Raw genomic sequence first — 16,797 nt, 5'->3', positions numbered from 1 at the left:
AGCAACTGCCTAGCAACGCCTTAGAAACCACTCAGAACCCCATAACACATGCCTAGCAACACCTTTTCAACCACTTTGAAGACCTTAGCCACGGCCTAGCAAACACTTAAAACACCCTAGCAACCACCTAGCAACACCTTAGCACCAACCTAGAACATATTAGAAACAGATTAGCAACACCTTGGCGACCACCTAGCAGCCAATCAGAACATCTTAGCGACTGCCTAGCAACACCTTATCAACCAGCTAAAACACCCTAGCAACACCTGAACAACCACTCAAAACACCCTAGCAACCACCTAGCAATGCCTTAGCAACCGCCAAGCAACCATTCAGAATGCCTAGCAACCCCTCAGAACACCCTAGCAACCGTCTAGCAATGTCTTAGCAACCACCTGGTAATGCTTTTGCAACGACCAAACAACCACTCAGAACACCTTAGCAACCGCCTAGCAATACCTTAGCAACTACTCAGAACACCCTAGCAACCGCCTTGCAACACCTTAGCGACCACCTAAAGCACCTTAGCAACACCTTAGCCACCACTCACAACACCCTAGCAACCACCTAGCAACACCCTAGCGACCACCTAAAACACCCTAGCAATGCCTTAGCAACCACTCAGAACAAGCTAGCAACCATCTAGCAATGCCTTAACAACCACTCAGCCTAATACCCTAGCAACACCTAACAACTACCTGGAACACCCTAGCAACCACCGAGCAACCTCCCAGAACACCCCTAGCAACTGCCTAGCAACATCTTAGCAATGTGTTAGAACACCTCTCTCTCTCTCTCTCTCTCTCTCTCTCTCTCACTCTTACTCAATTCAATAGGGTATATGCCGAAGCATGCTAATAGGACTTTGAATTTGTCAGTAACCTGGGTTAAGCGCTTCCGGTTAATTGTATGCCAATGCAAAAATCTGCGCATTTAAGGTCAGTTTTCTTTAAAAATCAGCGATCTCCACTAGCTGAGTGATATCTGATATAAAGTGGGTCTCAGATTGTACAAGAAGCGCTGCATTAAATAACATTTCCCCCCACCATGTCTTTATAATATGAGCATTTATTTTACTCCAGTATATTCAATGGAGCTTCTGCGCTAGCCTGCCGATTCTGACGGTCGCGTGCGAGTAAACGGCTTTTTGTCTCGTTTTACGCTTGAACAACTAAATGAATGCCAAAGTTTATTTAACTGAATGTATTTTAATTACATTACAACATCCATGCTGTAAAAGGAACCGTATAAAATGGAAAAAACTCACAATATGGGAGTTTATCAGTATAGGAAAAATATTAGCTCGGCATATACCCTATTCAATTCAATTCAATTCAATAATAGCAAATGTTACAGATGTATTGACAAAGCCTTTATAAAGTTTACATTATAAAGAACATACATATATACAAAAAAAACCATAGTAAACACAGTAAATAGTACTACTAGTAGTAAATAATAATAATAAATACAAAAATTAAATATGTTAGAATAAACTGTACATTTAACAAACAACATTTATGGAAAAAACAGTAATAATAATCAGCATATTGGCTATTTTTTATCAGTATATTTCTCTCTCTCTCTCTCTCTCTCTGTGTAACCTGCATGTAATGATGATGATGTTGAGTAATCCTGCTCTTGAAAGAGTGTTTATTGCACATCAGATGGACTTTATGAGTATGTGATCATTCTATTGATCATGTGGAAATCATACATGATGACAAGCAGAGCTGGATCAGGATATACAGTGCTCAGCATTAATAAGCACTCCGTCTTTATCAGCTACAACATTTCAACTAAATTTGATAAATGTTTTTCTCTTGATTTATCCTGTTTATTAAAATTAATGTAATATTTTTCCCCCCACTTATTCATTTGTGTGTAGCATTTTTGTACTGGGATATATATATATATACAGGTGACGCAGTGGTGCTTTCGCTGCTTTGGGCCTCATCTGGGTCAGTTGGCATTTCTGTGTGGAGTTTGCATGTTCTCCATGCATTCGTGTGCGTTTCCTCCGGGTGCTCCGGTTTCCCCCACAGTCCAAAGACAGGTGAATTGTGTAGGCTCAATTGTCCATAGTGTATGTGTGTGAATGAGTGTGTGTGGATGTTTCCCAGGGATGGGTTGCAGCTGGAAGGGCATCCGCTGCGTAAAACAAAAAAAATGGCGGTTCATTCCGCTGTGGCAACGCCTGATTAATAAAGGGACTAAGCCGAAAAGAAAATGATATATATATATATATATATGCACTCACCGGCCACTTTATTAGGTACACCTGTCCAACTCCTCATTAACGCAGATGTCTAATCAGCCAATCACATGGCAGCAGCTCAATGCATGTAGACATGGTCAAGACGATCTGCTGCAGTTCAAGGCAAGCATCACAATGGGGAAGAAAGGGGATTTAAGAGACTCTGAACGTGGCATGGTTGTTGGTGCCAGACGGGCTCTCTGAGTATTTCAGAAACTGCTGATCTACTGGGATTTTCACGCACAACCATCTCTAGGGTCTACAGAGAATGGTCCGACACAGAGGAAATATCCAGTGAGCGGCAGTTCTGTGAGCGCAAATGCCTTGTTGATGCCAGAGGTCAGAGGAGAATGGCCAGACTGGTTCCAGCTGATAGAAAGGCAACAGTAACTCAAATAAGCACTCGTTACAACCGAGGTCTGCAGAAGAGCATCTCTGAACACACAACATGTCCAACCTTGAGGCGGATGGGCTACAGCAGCAGAAGACCACACCGGGTGCCGCTCCTGTCAGCTAAGAACAGGAAACTGAGGCTACAATTCACACAGGCTCACCAAAACTGGACAATAGAAGATTGGAGAAACATTGCCTGGTCTGATGAGTCTCCATTTCTGCTGACACATTTGGATGGTCGGATCAGAATTTGGCCTCAACAACATGAAAGCATGGATCCATCCTGCCTTGTATCAGCGGTTCAGGCTGGTGGTGGTGGTGTAATGGTGTGGGGGAGATTTTCTTTGGGTCCATTAGTACCAATTGAGCATGGAGTCAACGCCACAGCCTACCTGAGTATTGTTGCTGACCATGTCCATCCCTTTATGAGCACAGTGTCTCCATCTTCTGATGGCTACTTCCAGCAGGATAACGCACCATGTCATAAAGCACCAATCATCTCAGACTGGTTTCTTGAACATGACAATGAGTTCACTTTTATTAAGTGTGAGTTAAATTTTATTTAGTGTACAATCAGATATAATATTATTATAATAATGTAATGTTATGTAATAACAATATTCCAAAGTAAAATATAATATCCATCATGGAGCAGTCCAGCAGTCAAATTGAAATATATATATATATAGATTTTGAGTTGTAAATTTATTTTACAATAAAAAATAAGAATAATTTAAAATAAAGAGATTGCATTAATTTAAAATGTAGAAAAGAATACAGAGTGATATAACAAACAGCAATATAAATACAAATTAAATAAAAGTAGATAGGGTGCATTTCAGGACTTGGGCCCCATGGCTGGAATTGCTTAGGGCCCCAAAATCACTAAATCTGCCCTGTGTGTGTGTGTGTGTATGTGTGTGTGTGTGTTTGTCACATGCTGTCATGTTATTTTTGTTCCTTCTTAACCATCATTCAAAGGTCTGGAAACACAGACTAAATTTAACTCTCTCTCTCTCGTGAAAGTAAAAAAGTTGGGAACAAATGTTTAATGCATGTATAATTCCCTGACTTACATTTCTGTTACAGCAGTTTGAGGACTGTACCATTATAATCTATAATATCTATATAATCCATATCCAGATAATTCTTTGAGTCTTTGAAAAGTGGCATTAGGGTTCTAGGACAGCGACTGTAAAATGAAGAATAACCTAAACCGCCCTTCTCGTGTCCTCTGATGACAGCATGTCCTCCTTCAGGTCCAGTAGTGTCACCTGTCACACCTGTACAGTATGTGCAGTAGAGACGCCTGACGTAAATGACGCAACCCGTGTTCTAGTAGTGAACTTAAAATGGCATGCGGACATTCTCTGGGCGGGAGAGTTTCCATTCAGATTTCTGCGCACTGATTCGCTGAAGAGCTCGTGCGTCACTGGTGGGCGGGGCTGAGGGATCGGTGTTCTCGAACAAACAGCGGAAGCGGTGCGGCGTCACCGAGCAGCAGTCGCCCGTTAAACATCTAAAAAACACCGGGAGCCATGAAGATCTGGACGTCCGAGCACATATTCAAGTGAGTGACGGTTTTTTTTAAACCATGGGAAGCGGGAACCGAGTTTCAGCCGTTAAAATATGAGCTCGACTGAGTGAAGCGGCACGAGGCGCCAAACTGACAAACCGCCTCAGCGCTTATAAAATACCATAATGATCATATTTCACCATTATATCTGACAATATCGAGTGTTTATGTCCTAATATAACCGTGTTAGTGATGTTAAAATGATCTGGAAACGTGTGTGCTAATGCCGCGAGTCAAAATCTGTAGGCAGTGGATTAATAATTACAGAAGATTAATATCAATAACCGAATAAAGACTGCAGTGTGATGCTAAAACTAATATTAACATCAATTGAACAGTTGTGAAGAATTAACCGTGGTAACGTTAACCGAGTTTAACCGCGTGTCCTTGTCCGCTGGACGACTAACTTAGCTAACGTTATTAAGAGTTCTGCTTGAGTTTGTCTAATAATGATGGTGATTTAATCACTGACAGGATTATTGATTAAGATAGATGTTTTGTTGGTTATTAATTAGTCCTCCGTCTAGTTATGCAGTTAACTATGAAGCTGATTAGTAAAGCTGGTTGGTAATGAGTGGGTTAGTCAGGCTGATGTTCAGCGTTATCATCTCTGGCTGATTAAATATTACATGTATATATTATCAATATGTTATATATCTGAATTACAGATGTTCATGTGAACCCGCGTGCGCGCACACATTGCGCAACTCTCCTTGACAGCGCATGCTAGCGACCTTTCCCCTACATGGGCTCTCGCCGGAAGACACGCATCACGTGACTGCTGACGGTCTCCATTCATTTGACGGAATGTACGAGCTGAAGCCGCCAGACGCTTCCTATTTTAAGAGTTGTTCAGTTTTATAACTGTTAATATCGATGAGCTCTTACACACTGAGGATTAATAGTAGTGTATAATCTCTACATACCTATCAGATCATCATATCAAATATTAACATTTTTTATAAGTTTAGATCGGTCTTAACAGATAATCAGCCTGCAATTTCAGTTTTATTGTTCAGCTATGGATTAAATCAAGAGACCACTGTAACATACTCATGTTATCTGTATTTAATGCTGTTATTAGGTATGGTTTGAGGAAAATTTTAAAATGTATTTAATTTTAAAATAAAAATATTTTCTTCCAAAATTGATAAATTTGAATGTTTTTATAAATTGTGATTAAAAATCTGAGATTCTCAACTCTACTAAAGTTCAAACGTGTGTACTGCTTATTTAAAAATCAATAGACATGTCTGAAAACAAGACACCTATTTTGTGTAGAGAAAATACATCATTTTATAATTAAATTAAGAATTGTTTCAGTTGTTTACAGAATAAAATTTCTATTTTACTCAAACACATAACAAACAACCTGGAAAAATGGTCAATTCCAGTGGTTTTCTAATGTTTCTATATAGCTGTATAATTATGTGTATAAATACACACTCTGAGGATTAATAATACGCAGATATTGAGTGACATGGTGAAATAATGGGGCGTGATTAAGCATGGGATGATAACTGTTTTCAAGGTATACCGCTGTTTGGAAAAGTCAACGTTTTAAAACTGCCAAAGTTATGTGTAAGATTTTTTATTTACATTTTTTTTAATTAAGGACAGCAGTATCTCCAGCAGAAAAGATCTCCAATGATGCTGTTTTAAATTGTAAAGAAATCTGTGTTTTAGAAACTAATGAAGACAGCAGAAGTCTATGATTGATTTGAATTATTTAACCTGACATGTTTACTGCTCCACAATATTATAAACCTTTCAAAAAATAAAATATATTGTTTTCAAAGGGAAAAAAGTCTTTTGTTTTTTACCCAGACATTTAAAAATAACTTATTTAAGAGCAGTAATCACAATACCATAAAACCGTTATATTTTTATTCAAGGTTATAGTGCAAGAATCTTATAACGGCACATGCCTAAATGTGATTATTTTATTAGATTAGATTTAGCTTTATTGTCATTACACATGTACACGTACAAAGCAACGAAATGCAGTGTTTATTACAAATTTATACTATAAAGGTCAAGAAAATCTTCCAAAATAAAAACAAAACATAATTTACAGCTATTATTATTCCAGAATTAAATGTTTATTTAATTGTGATATTTAATTGTGATAGTGTTATTCAACTAAATGTTGGTTTCTTTACTCTCCTGTAGGTAAACGTGTGTACTGCTTGTTTAAAAGTGAATAGGCTCATGTCTGAAAACAGGACACCCTTTTTGTTTTATGCTGAAAATGCATAATTTTTTAATTAAATGAAGAATTGTTGTCAGTAGTTTACAGAATAAAAATCTATTTTACTCAAACACATAACTAACAACACTAAAAAACTATTTCCAGTGTTTCCAATGTTTCTCTGTAGCTGTATAATGATGTGTGCAATGACGATTTGATGACGTTTTATTCCCCAAATTTATTCTGTTTAAAATAATGAAATATGCATCCTTCCCTTTAAACGGGGAGTTTCATTGAGACATTAAACACACGTCTGCATTTTAAATAAAAGGAAGTGTTTCGATTGTGGCATTGCTGTGGTTTCTGATGTAATATTATAAATCAGATGCTCTTCTGAATGCGTGTCTCGTGATGTCCAGCGGTCACATTTTAGACGTTACGCAGCTCATGATGGCTTTAACTGAAGTCAGTCTCCAGTGATCATGTTTCAGTTATGCACAGATGCGTGCAGGCACATTATATAACTCATAACAGCTATAATTATACACCCTGAGCATTCACCGCTTTCCAGATGATCTTGAAATCCTGTTTGAACATGAATGTGTTTGTTGTGTCTCTTGCAGTCATCCATGGGAAACCGTGACCAAAGCTGCCATGCAGAAATACCCCAATCCCATGAACCCCAGCGTGTTCGGTGTGGACGTGTTGGACCGTAACGTGGACCAGCAGGGTCGCCTGCACAGTAAACGTCTGCTCAGCACTGAATGGGGTCTGCCGTCCATCGTCAGATCGGTACACAATTCCTCCTTTCTTCTAGATAGCACACTTTATCTGCTGGTTTGCATGTTTTACAGCATTATAATCAGCAGCTGACGTTGATCTGGAAACAGTGAGAAGCTCTCTGTAGCTCATTGTTCTCCTCACGTTTGCTGGAAATTACGATTATAATAAGACGTGCTGTAGGGCTGCACAATATCTAGACAAATCCTTTATTGTGATAGTTTTACATTTGTATTTATTCAAGGAGACTGTAAGACGTTCCAATCTGAGGGCAAAATTAGTTGAGACGTTCTTGCACTCTCAATCAAGCTTAATAGAATTAAGAAATTACAGCACCAAAAACTATATTAAAAAGAAATAATATAATGGTATAAATATAATAATGATGGCGTCAAGGTGGTGCAGTGTATAGCATGATCACCTCATAGCAAGAAGGTCTCTGGTTCGAGTCCTGGCTGGGATAGTTGGTGTTTCTGTGCGGAGTGTGCATGTTCTCCACCCGGAGAAAACCCACGCCAACACGGGCTCCGGTTTCCCCCACAGTCCAAACGCATGCGCTATAGGGGAACTGATGAACTAAATTGGCTGTAGTCTATGTGTGTAAATGCAAGTGTGTATGGGTGTTTCCCAGCGTTTGGTTGTGGCTGGAAGGGCATACGCTGCGTAAAACATGTGCTGGATAAGTTGGCGGTTCATTCCGCTGTGGCGACCCCTGATAAAGAGCCTAAGCTGAAAAGAAAATTAAGTAATGAATGAATATAATAATAATAATAATAATAATAAATAAATAATACTAAAATTAAACCACAATAACAGAAACTAAGATGAATTACAAATAAATATATTAATGAAAATATATATTCATAAAATACAGCAGAAGTGTAAGAAGAAACCTATATAAACATGCATATAAATATTTTCTCTGCTCTCCATTTATTAATTAACCGGAAAAAGAGAAATAGGCCAGGCATTGAAGGTTTTTAAATTTGTATTATTTAAATATTAATAAAAAACCTAATAAACCTATTTCATAAGCATATTTAATATAATATGGTTTTGGATTTTTGGGTAAAAGGGAAAAAGTTAAAATTACTGACATTATTCTTAGTGTTATATATTGCTCAGTGTGGGGAAAACGGTCCTGTTTATTTTAATAATTACATTTTTTAAACTATATAATCAATCTGTATTGAGAATTTTTCATTATGACAGTATATTTCTGCATTTGTCAATTCTTAGAAAATTGTAATCTGGAAAAGTCTGCATCGGCAGGTCACAAGAAAAAATCTGATATTGAAATTGACTAAGAACATTGCAATGGGTGCATCTCTGATTCCCAGTGTGTTGGAGTGGGCTCGAGTTGTTTTTTGGCTGGGGAGCGGTGCTCTCTGACCTGTAGGTGACCTGGTTAAATCTGTCTGGTTAGTCCTCAGCACACGTCGTCCCGGTGTCTCGTTCCTGAATGAAGCGTCCCGCTGTGACGTCATTGAGTCTCTGAATCTGACCCTTCTGTCATCCTTGACTCTTTCCCTTGATTCAGCTCAAGGCCAAACTTTTCCTGACTGATTCCAAGAGCTCCAGTTAGTCAGTTATAGTTACAATACTCAGAAATTAACATTAAAGTTGAGTGTCCTCGGTGTCACATGATCCTTCAGAAATTATTTTAAAATACTGACTGGCTGCCTAAGAAACATTTAAAGTTATTCTAAATTCGGCTCTTTATTTTGTAGTCATGATATGTGTATTATGATTCAAAGTATATAAAATATAAATATTAAAAAAAAAAAATATATGCATGTATGTATACATGTATGAAAATGTATGTATATGCGTGTTTAATATGAATACAATTTCACTATATGACTTTAATGTCTCTTTTTGAAAATAATTTATCATTTTAGATTGATTGGGATGAATCTGTAGGCAGTGCATTATTATATAAAAAATAATTAAATACAAATGCAATAAATTAAATAATGAGAAATCGTACAAATGAATTAAAATGTTTTGTTTTCTGAAGATTCTAACTTTATTCAGGTAGTAATTGAGTAACAAAATGTAAAGTAATACTACAAGGTCTTTGTTGTATAAATAATTCAATAAAAATGTATAATTAAAGTTACAAACCGTATGAATTCTAATGCCTTTAAAATAATCCTCATACAGTCACAGGCCTCAAAGACGCATACAAATGATAAATTATAAACTCAGCATTGCAGATCCTGTGGTGTGACTACACATTTTCAAGGTTAAAATGTGTCGGAAGAAAGATCAACATCCCATAATGCAATTCAAAAGTATAAATAAACGGAAAAATAAAACCACAAATCACAAAATACAGAAAAATTGCAAGATTATGGATGTTTTTCACAGTGTAGTGTAAAATCAGTGTTGTTATTGGAAGCGAGTCTTGTGTGTGTTCAGAGAATCGGAGTCATAGTAAACTCTGAACTCACTGCTGCGTTTGATACTTTACAGACCTTTGATCGGTTTGATGGAGACGATCAATGACGTGCTAAAGAATCGCTCAGATCTGACCCTTGATCATGTGACTGTTCTCTGGCTTTGTGTCAAGCTCTGTAAATAGAGTCAGAACTAGTACAGGTCAGGATAATGCTAGTGTTGAGGGCTTAATTATAGTGCAGTTTGTACCAACAGCAGATCAGGTTCAGGCTTGCTGATTATTAGCCCTTTTCATCAGGGTTGTGGAATATGACTATATCTTTTGTATGGGCAAAATAAAAAGTCTGTCATTTTATATTACGCTCCGTTTAGTTTTTTTATTGTCATAAATACATTGTTTGGAAAATACATTTATATGAGTGCAGTATTGCATGCCAATGAAAGTTGCCAACCTGATGTGATTTAGCATTTTATTTAGAAATATCTTGTTTGTTTTAATGTTGCACCTGTAATCATTAGTTTTTGAAATGTCTTTTATATTTGATTTATTATGTTTTTATATTTCTACATTGTTTAATCAAACATTTGCTCAGAGATTCTGAATAAATTGAGAAATATTGTCATGGTGCATTTCTGAGAATATATGATTCTGAGAATGTGTATATGTAGTCAACAACATTCCATCAAACTAGTATTAGCATGAATACTATTAGCATTATATGATTAATATAATACTATTAGCATTATATGACCAAACTAGTTGTTCAAAATTATCCTAAGACTAAAATCATTGTTGTTAAATAGTTTAGGTTAATGACATCTGTATAATACATCATAATAAATTGTTAACTAATACATCATAGCAAACAATTAATTCATTGCAATTGTAGAAATGGTAGCTTATCATAATATATATCATTACCAGGATATAATGCATGACTTAAATCATGATATGAGATTTGTCATATTACCCAGTCCTACTTTTCACACAGTAATATTGCTCTAAAATAACTTCAAGTAAATGCTTAAATAGGTGGAATTCAAAAAACAAATAAAGGGCTTGTTCACTAGCATGGGCTGGTATCTGACGGTATGATAACCTTTTATAAAAATATCACGGTATTGTTTACTGCTGTAAAATAATTTATTTTTTAGATGTCTTTAATAAAAAACAACATCTTTTCCACATTTAACACAAGATATTGCATTTTAGGAAACATTTCTAACATTTTGGGACAGTAAACATGTCAGTCTACATAATTAAAATAAACCATTGACTTCTACTATCTTAATTTTATTCAAAAACACAGATTTCCTTACAACACATAAATGAAACACTTAGAAAAACCTCCACATATACCTTAGAAACAGTATAATAAAACATTTATGCAGTTTAATTACCTTGCCTTTTCCGAACAACAGTAAACCTTGAAACCAGTTATTGTCCCATGCCTATTGTTCACACACCATCTCTTCATAGCAATTAACAGCTAATTTTATATAAAGTCTGTATATATGGGCTATTTTCTGTGTGATGTTGACCTAATCCCCGTCTTGTTTTTCCGCAGCTCATTGGCAACACACGGACATGCACATACATCCAGGAGCACTCCGTAGTGGACCCTAAAGAGAAAACATTCGAGCTCCAGTCCACCAATGTAAGTCATGTCAGCCGATGAGAATGCCAGCTGTAAACAATATCTCACATATTTACATGTTTATTTACTCATTTAGCTGATGCTTTTATCTGAAGTGATGTATAAATGAGGAGAATAGAAGCTAATCGACAGAAAAACAATATGTGAATGCATTAGTTTAACCTTGTGTCGTTTTTGGAGATAGATAGATAGATAGATATATATCAAAATAATGTTAAGTCAAAAGAAAAAACAAGTTTATTTTGCTGACCCATTATCAGATTAAGGAAAAACTGACTTCATTTTGGTTTATTATTTCTTAAAGAAGACATTATTTACTTCAGTGTGCAAAGACTGTTTCTGCGGGGTCTTAAAAAGTAAAAAGTACATCAATTATGAGCAAATGAAGGCCCTTAAAAGGTATTAAAAAGTCTTAGTCGTGTTTTTACGATGTCTTCATTTTTATTCTAGAGTTGTTCAAAGTGTTTGACTCCTAAAAAGCATAAATATATTTGTTTTCCTCTTAATATTAACATTGGCGTGCTCGGTCCATGTGATTAGTTTGGGCTGGGTGTGTCCAGCCAATCTCCATCAGGGTGAGATCAGGTAATTTGCGGCACTCTGCACATGTAGTGAATCCAAAAAATAAAAAAATAGCGAAACCATAGAGTGAAACAGACGGTAAAATGTAAGTTTGCGTACTCCTGGTTGGAGAAAGACGAGTTTAAACAGCAGCTGAAGCCTGTCGCTGAAAACAACCACATAATTCATTCTTTCAAGCTGTTTCTTCCGAGCGTATCTGAGTTCTGTTGCATGGTTGAGCTCCATTGATTTATTTAACTACAACTGATTATTAAGTTAAAGGTTTGATACTGATACTGTGGTGATGAGGTCCTAAAATATTCTGAGAAGGTCTTTAAAAAGTCTTAAAGGTATTAAAATCACCTGTAGGATTCCTGCATATACCCTGAAAGAGGGATGGCTTTCTTCAAATATAGTCTGGAATGAGACCAAGTCAGTCTGAGCATAATAGAGCTGCATTCTGGGAGGGTGTTGGTTGTAAACAGCATGTTCTGCATGTGTGTCATACCCATAATTCCCTGTGTTTTTCTCACCATAGATCACCTTCACAAACATGGTATCTGTGGACGAGCGGCTCATCTACCGGCCGCACCCGGAGGACCCGGAGAAGTAAGATTCCTCTGTTAGACACCCACTACTGCTTTTTTGTGTGTTTTGAGGGATGTTCTGAAGGTGTGTGTGTGTTTGTGCAGGACGATGCTCACGCAGGAGGCCATCATCTCAGTGAAGGGCGTCAGTCTGAGCAGTTATCTGGAGGGTTTGATGGCGTCCACCATCTCCGCCAATGCTGGAAAGGTCAGCAGACACACACACTTCTGCTGCTATAATCAGTTCAAGTTCATGTGTGTAGTGCTTTTCACAACAGTTATATAAATAATAATATACAAGATAAAGTACAGCTGCTTTTCTTATGCATCATTTCCTGCTGTTCATGTATTTTTATTATCGCTTGAATTTAGTTTATTATTACTTTATTAAATTAAATGACAATGTCTTTGGTCTGGTATTGCCATGAGATATCCAGAGACGCTAATACGGGAATACATTTAAACCTTTCTCTCTGTTGTTTGTTGTTCAGGGTCGAGAGGCGATGGAGTGGGTGATCCGGCGTCTGAACACTGAGATCGAGGAGTTAGCGATGACGGCGAGAGGAACCCTGCGGACGCCGATGGCTGCAGCCGTAGCTGATAAATGATCTCCTCTTTCTCTTCTTTCCTTTGGGGAAGCTGATCTTCTGCGTCCGAGACCTCCAGCGTCTACATTAGAGGCTGACAGGACGCCCACTGCTGCGACGCACAACATTACCACGAAGAGGAGAGCGCTAGTAGACGCTCAACGCTAGTTTTAATCAATCAGTTTAACAGGACAGAGTCTCAGAGACCATAGACGGACTGCCAAAACATCAGAAACGCAGCTGGCTAGCATCGTTCACCAGCACTTATACACTTGAAGATCCGTAGTCATGTTCTAGAACTTATTTTATTATCCTTACTATAACACTTATTAAAGCATCAAGGAAGGGAACAAGCTAATCCAGACTGGATTTGGAGGACCACCGGTGTGTGTGTTGGATTATTCAGAAGCTGCTGCACGCTCCTGGTGCACGATGGGAAGAGTGTGACATCATCATCATCATCATGTGAGGGATGATGGGTAGGGCCAGAGAGTGTGTTTGGACTCCAGTGTTCTGCTGGGCTTGATGTGAGGAGGGTGAAACTCATTCTATTTATTTATTTATATTTGTTAGGTTTCTCTTATTTCAGGCCTTGTGATTTCCACTTCTGCAAACGCACCTGAACGCTAGCGATACGCTAACAAACCTCCATCTGGATGTGCTGATGGTGATGTTTGCGGATGTGTTATCGCTCATGCACTGATCGTTTCTCTCTTTTTTCCTCCTCAGTTGAGCTTCTGAATGTCGGCTTCTGTAATATCATGAGGAGCGTTTAAACTCATCGTTTATACTGAATGTAAGTGTTTCTCACAGCTGTATGAAGTCATTTGCAGGAATGTACCGTGGTGGAGAGATCTGAAGGAATAGTCCGGTTTGTTTTAGAGGTGTGTGTGTTACTGAACCAGCAGCAGTGAACACAGCCGAAGCGGTTTACACATGTGGAAATAAACTAACGTTCATATGACATCATGAGCGCTGTGTTTTCATTCGGTAGTGTGGACTGTTCAATACAGCACAGGGGTGTCGTTTCTTAGTTTGATTGATCACAGTGATGAGCTTGAGGTGGATTTAGGCAGGATGTGTGAATGTAATGCTTATAAAACTGTATGCTTCTAAAAATACGTGGAGTTGAGGCTTATTGTGATTCTGTAATGAATTATCATGACCATGGTGCTACATAATTATAAATATAAGCTCAGTTTTAAACCTATACATAACTAAACAGCACTGCAGTAATCTAACTCTACTATAAATACTTATACACACAATCTACAGGCTACACAAGTACTTTAACACAAGACTGAACAATACTCTGCATTCAAGGATGAAGAAAACAAGTAGTGCAGGATGATTGTGTGGTACATTCACAGCTAGACATTGTTTTTCTTACTGAGTCCTTGTAAGATGGAGTTTAAGTGAAGTGTCTGGTGCATATGGAGAGAAGAGTGTGTTTTCTACAGGTGGTTTGTCAAGCCCACTCACCTGTGTGAGGCACACTCAGAAATGCACTGTTTATATAGAGATATAGAGTGATTATAAGAAAGTGTCTGGTGCAAATGTGTGTTAAAGTGTCGGAGATGAAAGTGTGTGTATACTACAGGTGGTTTGTCAAGCCCACTCACTTGAGAGAGGCACACTCTCGAATGCTCAGTGTTTATATAGAGATATAGAGTGATTATAAGAAAGTGTGTGGTGCAAATGTGTGTTAAAGTGTCAGATATGAAAGCGTGTGTATTCTACAGGTGGTTTGTCAACCCCACTCACTTGTGTGAGGCACACTCAGAAATGCTCAGTGTGTTTTAGAGGTATAGAAATAAGGACAAAAGGAAAGATTTGACATAATACAATTGTAAACCCTAAATATTCAACTGATTGAATCATGTACATGTTAAATACAGTTACTTTTATCCAAAGTGACGTAATGACACAACACACACAAACACTCAACAATTGAGGTTTGAACATTTTGTTTTTCCAAACTTGCAGTAATACAGAATGTCAGCTTTCTGAAGCCACCATAAACATGTCCGTAAGTGCTCTTTTTTTTTTACTAAAGCTCTATATTTTAGAAACTCTTCAAGCGTGTTATGTGATTATAATCAGTTCTATATTGCCTGTATTGTGTTGTACGAACACCTCTTCATGGCTCACACGTCATGTTGGTGGTGTAAATATGATCATTTTGCTAATACTCAACTCAAACGGTCTGATTAATAGATTGTCCTCATATGCATATTAAGATTTGTTTATAAATGTGCATTAGTAATGTTTTACTGCTGCTTGAGTTGAACATGTTAAAGTTAATGTGAATATAGACATACTTTTTACAAAAAAGAAAGATATTGAGAAGATCAGTTGCCAGTAAAGTCACTAAACTTACTCAAAACTCTTTTCAGCTGTCTTACGCTGTCTGTTAAACATTTGGTTAAGCAATAATTGATTGGACAGAATAGTAAGAATTATTATTATTATTATGCCTATTATTCAATTGTAGTATTTATATATTTAAACTCCCCCTTCAATATGTACAACAAGAAACAAAAAGGAGCTTTGGTAATCTGGGGAATGTCTGAGAGCGTCATTAACGTCAGCTTTCCTCTTTTCTTGTGCTTGAATGTCAGTCACTGGCCCCCCGCTAATTTGAGTTTCAGACCCCTGCTTTAAATGAATAATGTGTTTAAATGCACCAAACGTTATTGTTGAAGTCAGATTTATTTCCTATTTTAAATATTTCCCAGATGCTGTTTCTCAGATTGAGGAAATGTTGACAGTATGTCTGATAATATTAGTTCTTCTGGAGAAAGTCTTATTTGTTTTATTTCAGCTAGAATAAAAGCAGTTTTTAATAGTTTAAACACCATTTTAAGCTCAATATTATTAGCCCCTTTAAGCTATATTTGTTTTCAATAGTCTCCAGAACAAACCATCATTATACAATAACTTGCCTAATTACCCTAACCTGCCTAGTTACCCTAATTAACCTAGTTAAGCCTTTAAATGTGACTTTAAGCTGTATAGAAGTGTCTTGAAGAATATCTAGTCTAATATTATTTACTGTCATCATGACAAAGAGAAAATAAATCAGTATAAATCATAATGGTTTTAAAAAGGTCTTAAATTTGACATGATGAACCCTGCAGAAACCCTGATCTATATGGTTTTTCAGCCGATAAAAGCTTGAGCTCGTGAAATGGTCATAACTGTTTAGTCTCTCTCTTATTTAAATGAAGATAAGTGTTTAATAAAACTCTTTAAGTGCACCAACATATTACGACCTCTATCAGGGATGCCCAAACCTTTTGTTATGAAGGGTCAGATACCACATTTGATCGAGAGCCGTGGGCCGATATAGCTGTTTAACAAAGTTTCAATGGAGAATGTCCTCTCAATTATTTAAAAATGAATAGAAAACATTACTGTAATCAGAGTGATGCATTTTTAATATATTTATTCACTTTATATATCTAAGCTATTATAATGAAAACATAAGAATTCTGTGTACAACACAATGGAGTTTAATGCTGAATACACTCGTCACGCTGCACCTGCCTGATCTGATTTGCTCACTGAGGAGAAAAACATTATAAATTCATTTTCTTTTCAGTTTAGTCCTTTTATTAATCAGGGGTCGCCACAGCGGAATGAACCGCCAACTCAATCAGCATTTCTTTTATGCAGCGGAAGTCCTTCCAGCTGCAACCCATCACTGGGAAACACCCATACACACTTATTCACACACTCGTACACTACGGACAATTTAGCTTACCCAATTGACCTGTACTGCATGTGTTTTGACTGGGGGAA

The 16,797-nt window shown here is 37.2% G+C and overlaps 1 protein-coding gene across 1 annotated transcript; it reads left to right on the top strand.

Annotated features, from left to right (window-relative positions):
- The first annotated feature begins 4,110 nt into the window (after nt 1-4,110).
- On the top strand, nt 4,111-13,957 carry prelid3b (PRELI domain containing 3). The gene is made up of 6 exons (XM_056460692.1): nt 4,111-4,220; nt 7,041-7,209; nt 11,169-11,258; nt 12,358-12,428; nt 12,512-12,614; nt 12,898-13,957. The coding sequence occupies exons 1-6, from the start codon at nt 4,189-4,191 to the stop codon at nt 13,012-13,014; spliced, it is 582 nt and encodes a 193-aa protein (XP_056316667.1). The 5' UTR covers nt 4,111-4,188; the 3' UTR covers nt 13,015-13,957.
- The last annotated feature ends 2,840 nt before the right edge of the window (nt 13,958-16,797 follow it).

The sequence above is a fragment of the Danio aesculapii genome, chromosome 6 (genome assembly GCF_903798145.1).
Source record: "Danio aesculapii chromosome 6, fDanAes4.1, whole genome shotgun sequence".
In the NCBI taxonomy this organism is placed as follows: domain Eukaryota; kingdom Metazoa; phylum Chordata; class Actinopteri; order Cypriniformes; family Danionidae; genus Danio; species Danio aesculapii.
The sequence above is the reverse complement of the archived record's forward strand: the minus strand, read 5'-3'. Positions and strand labels throughout refer to the sequence as shown.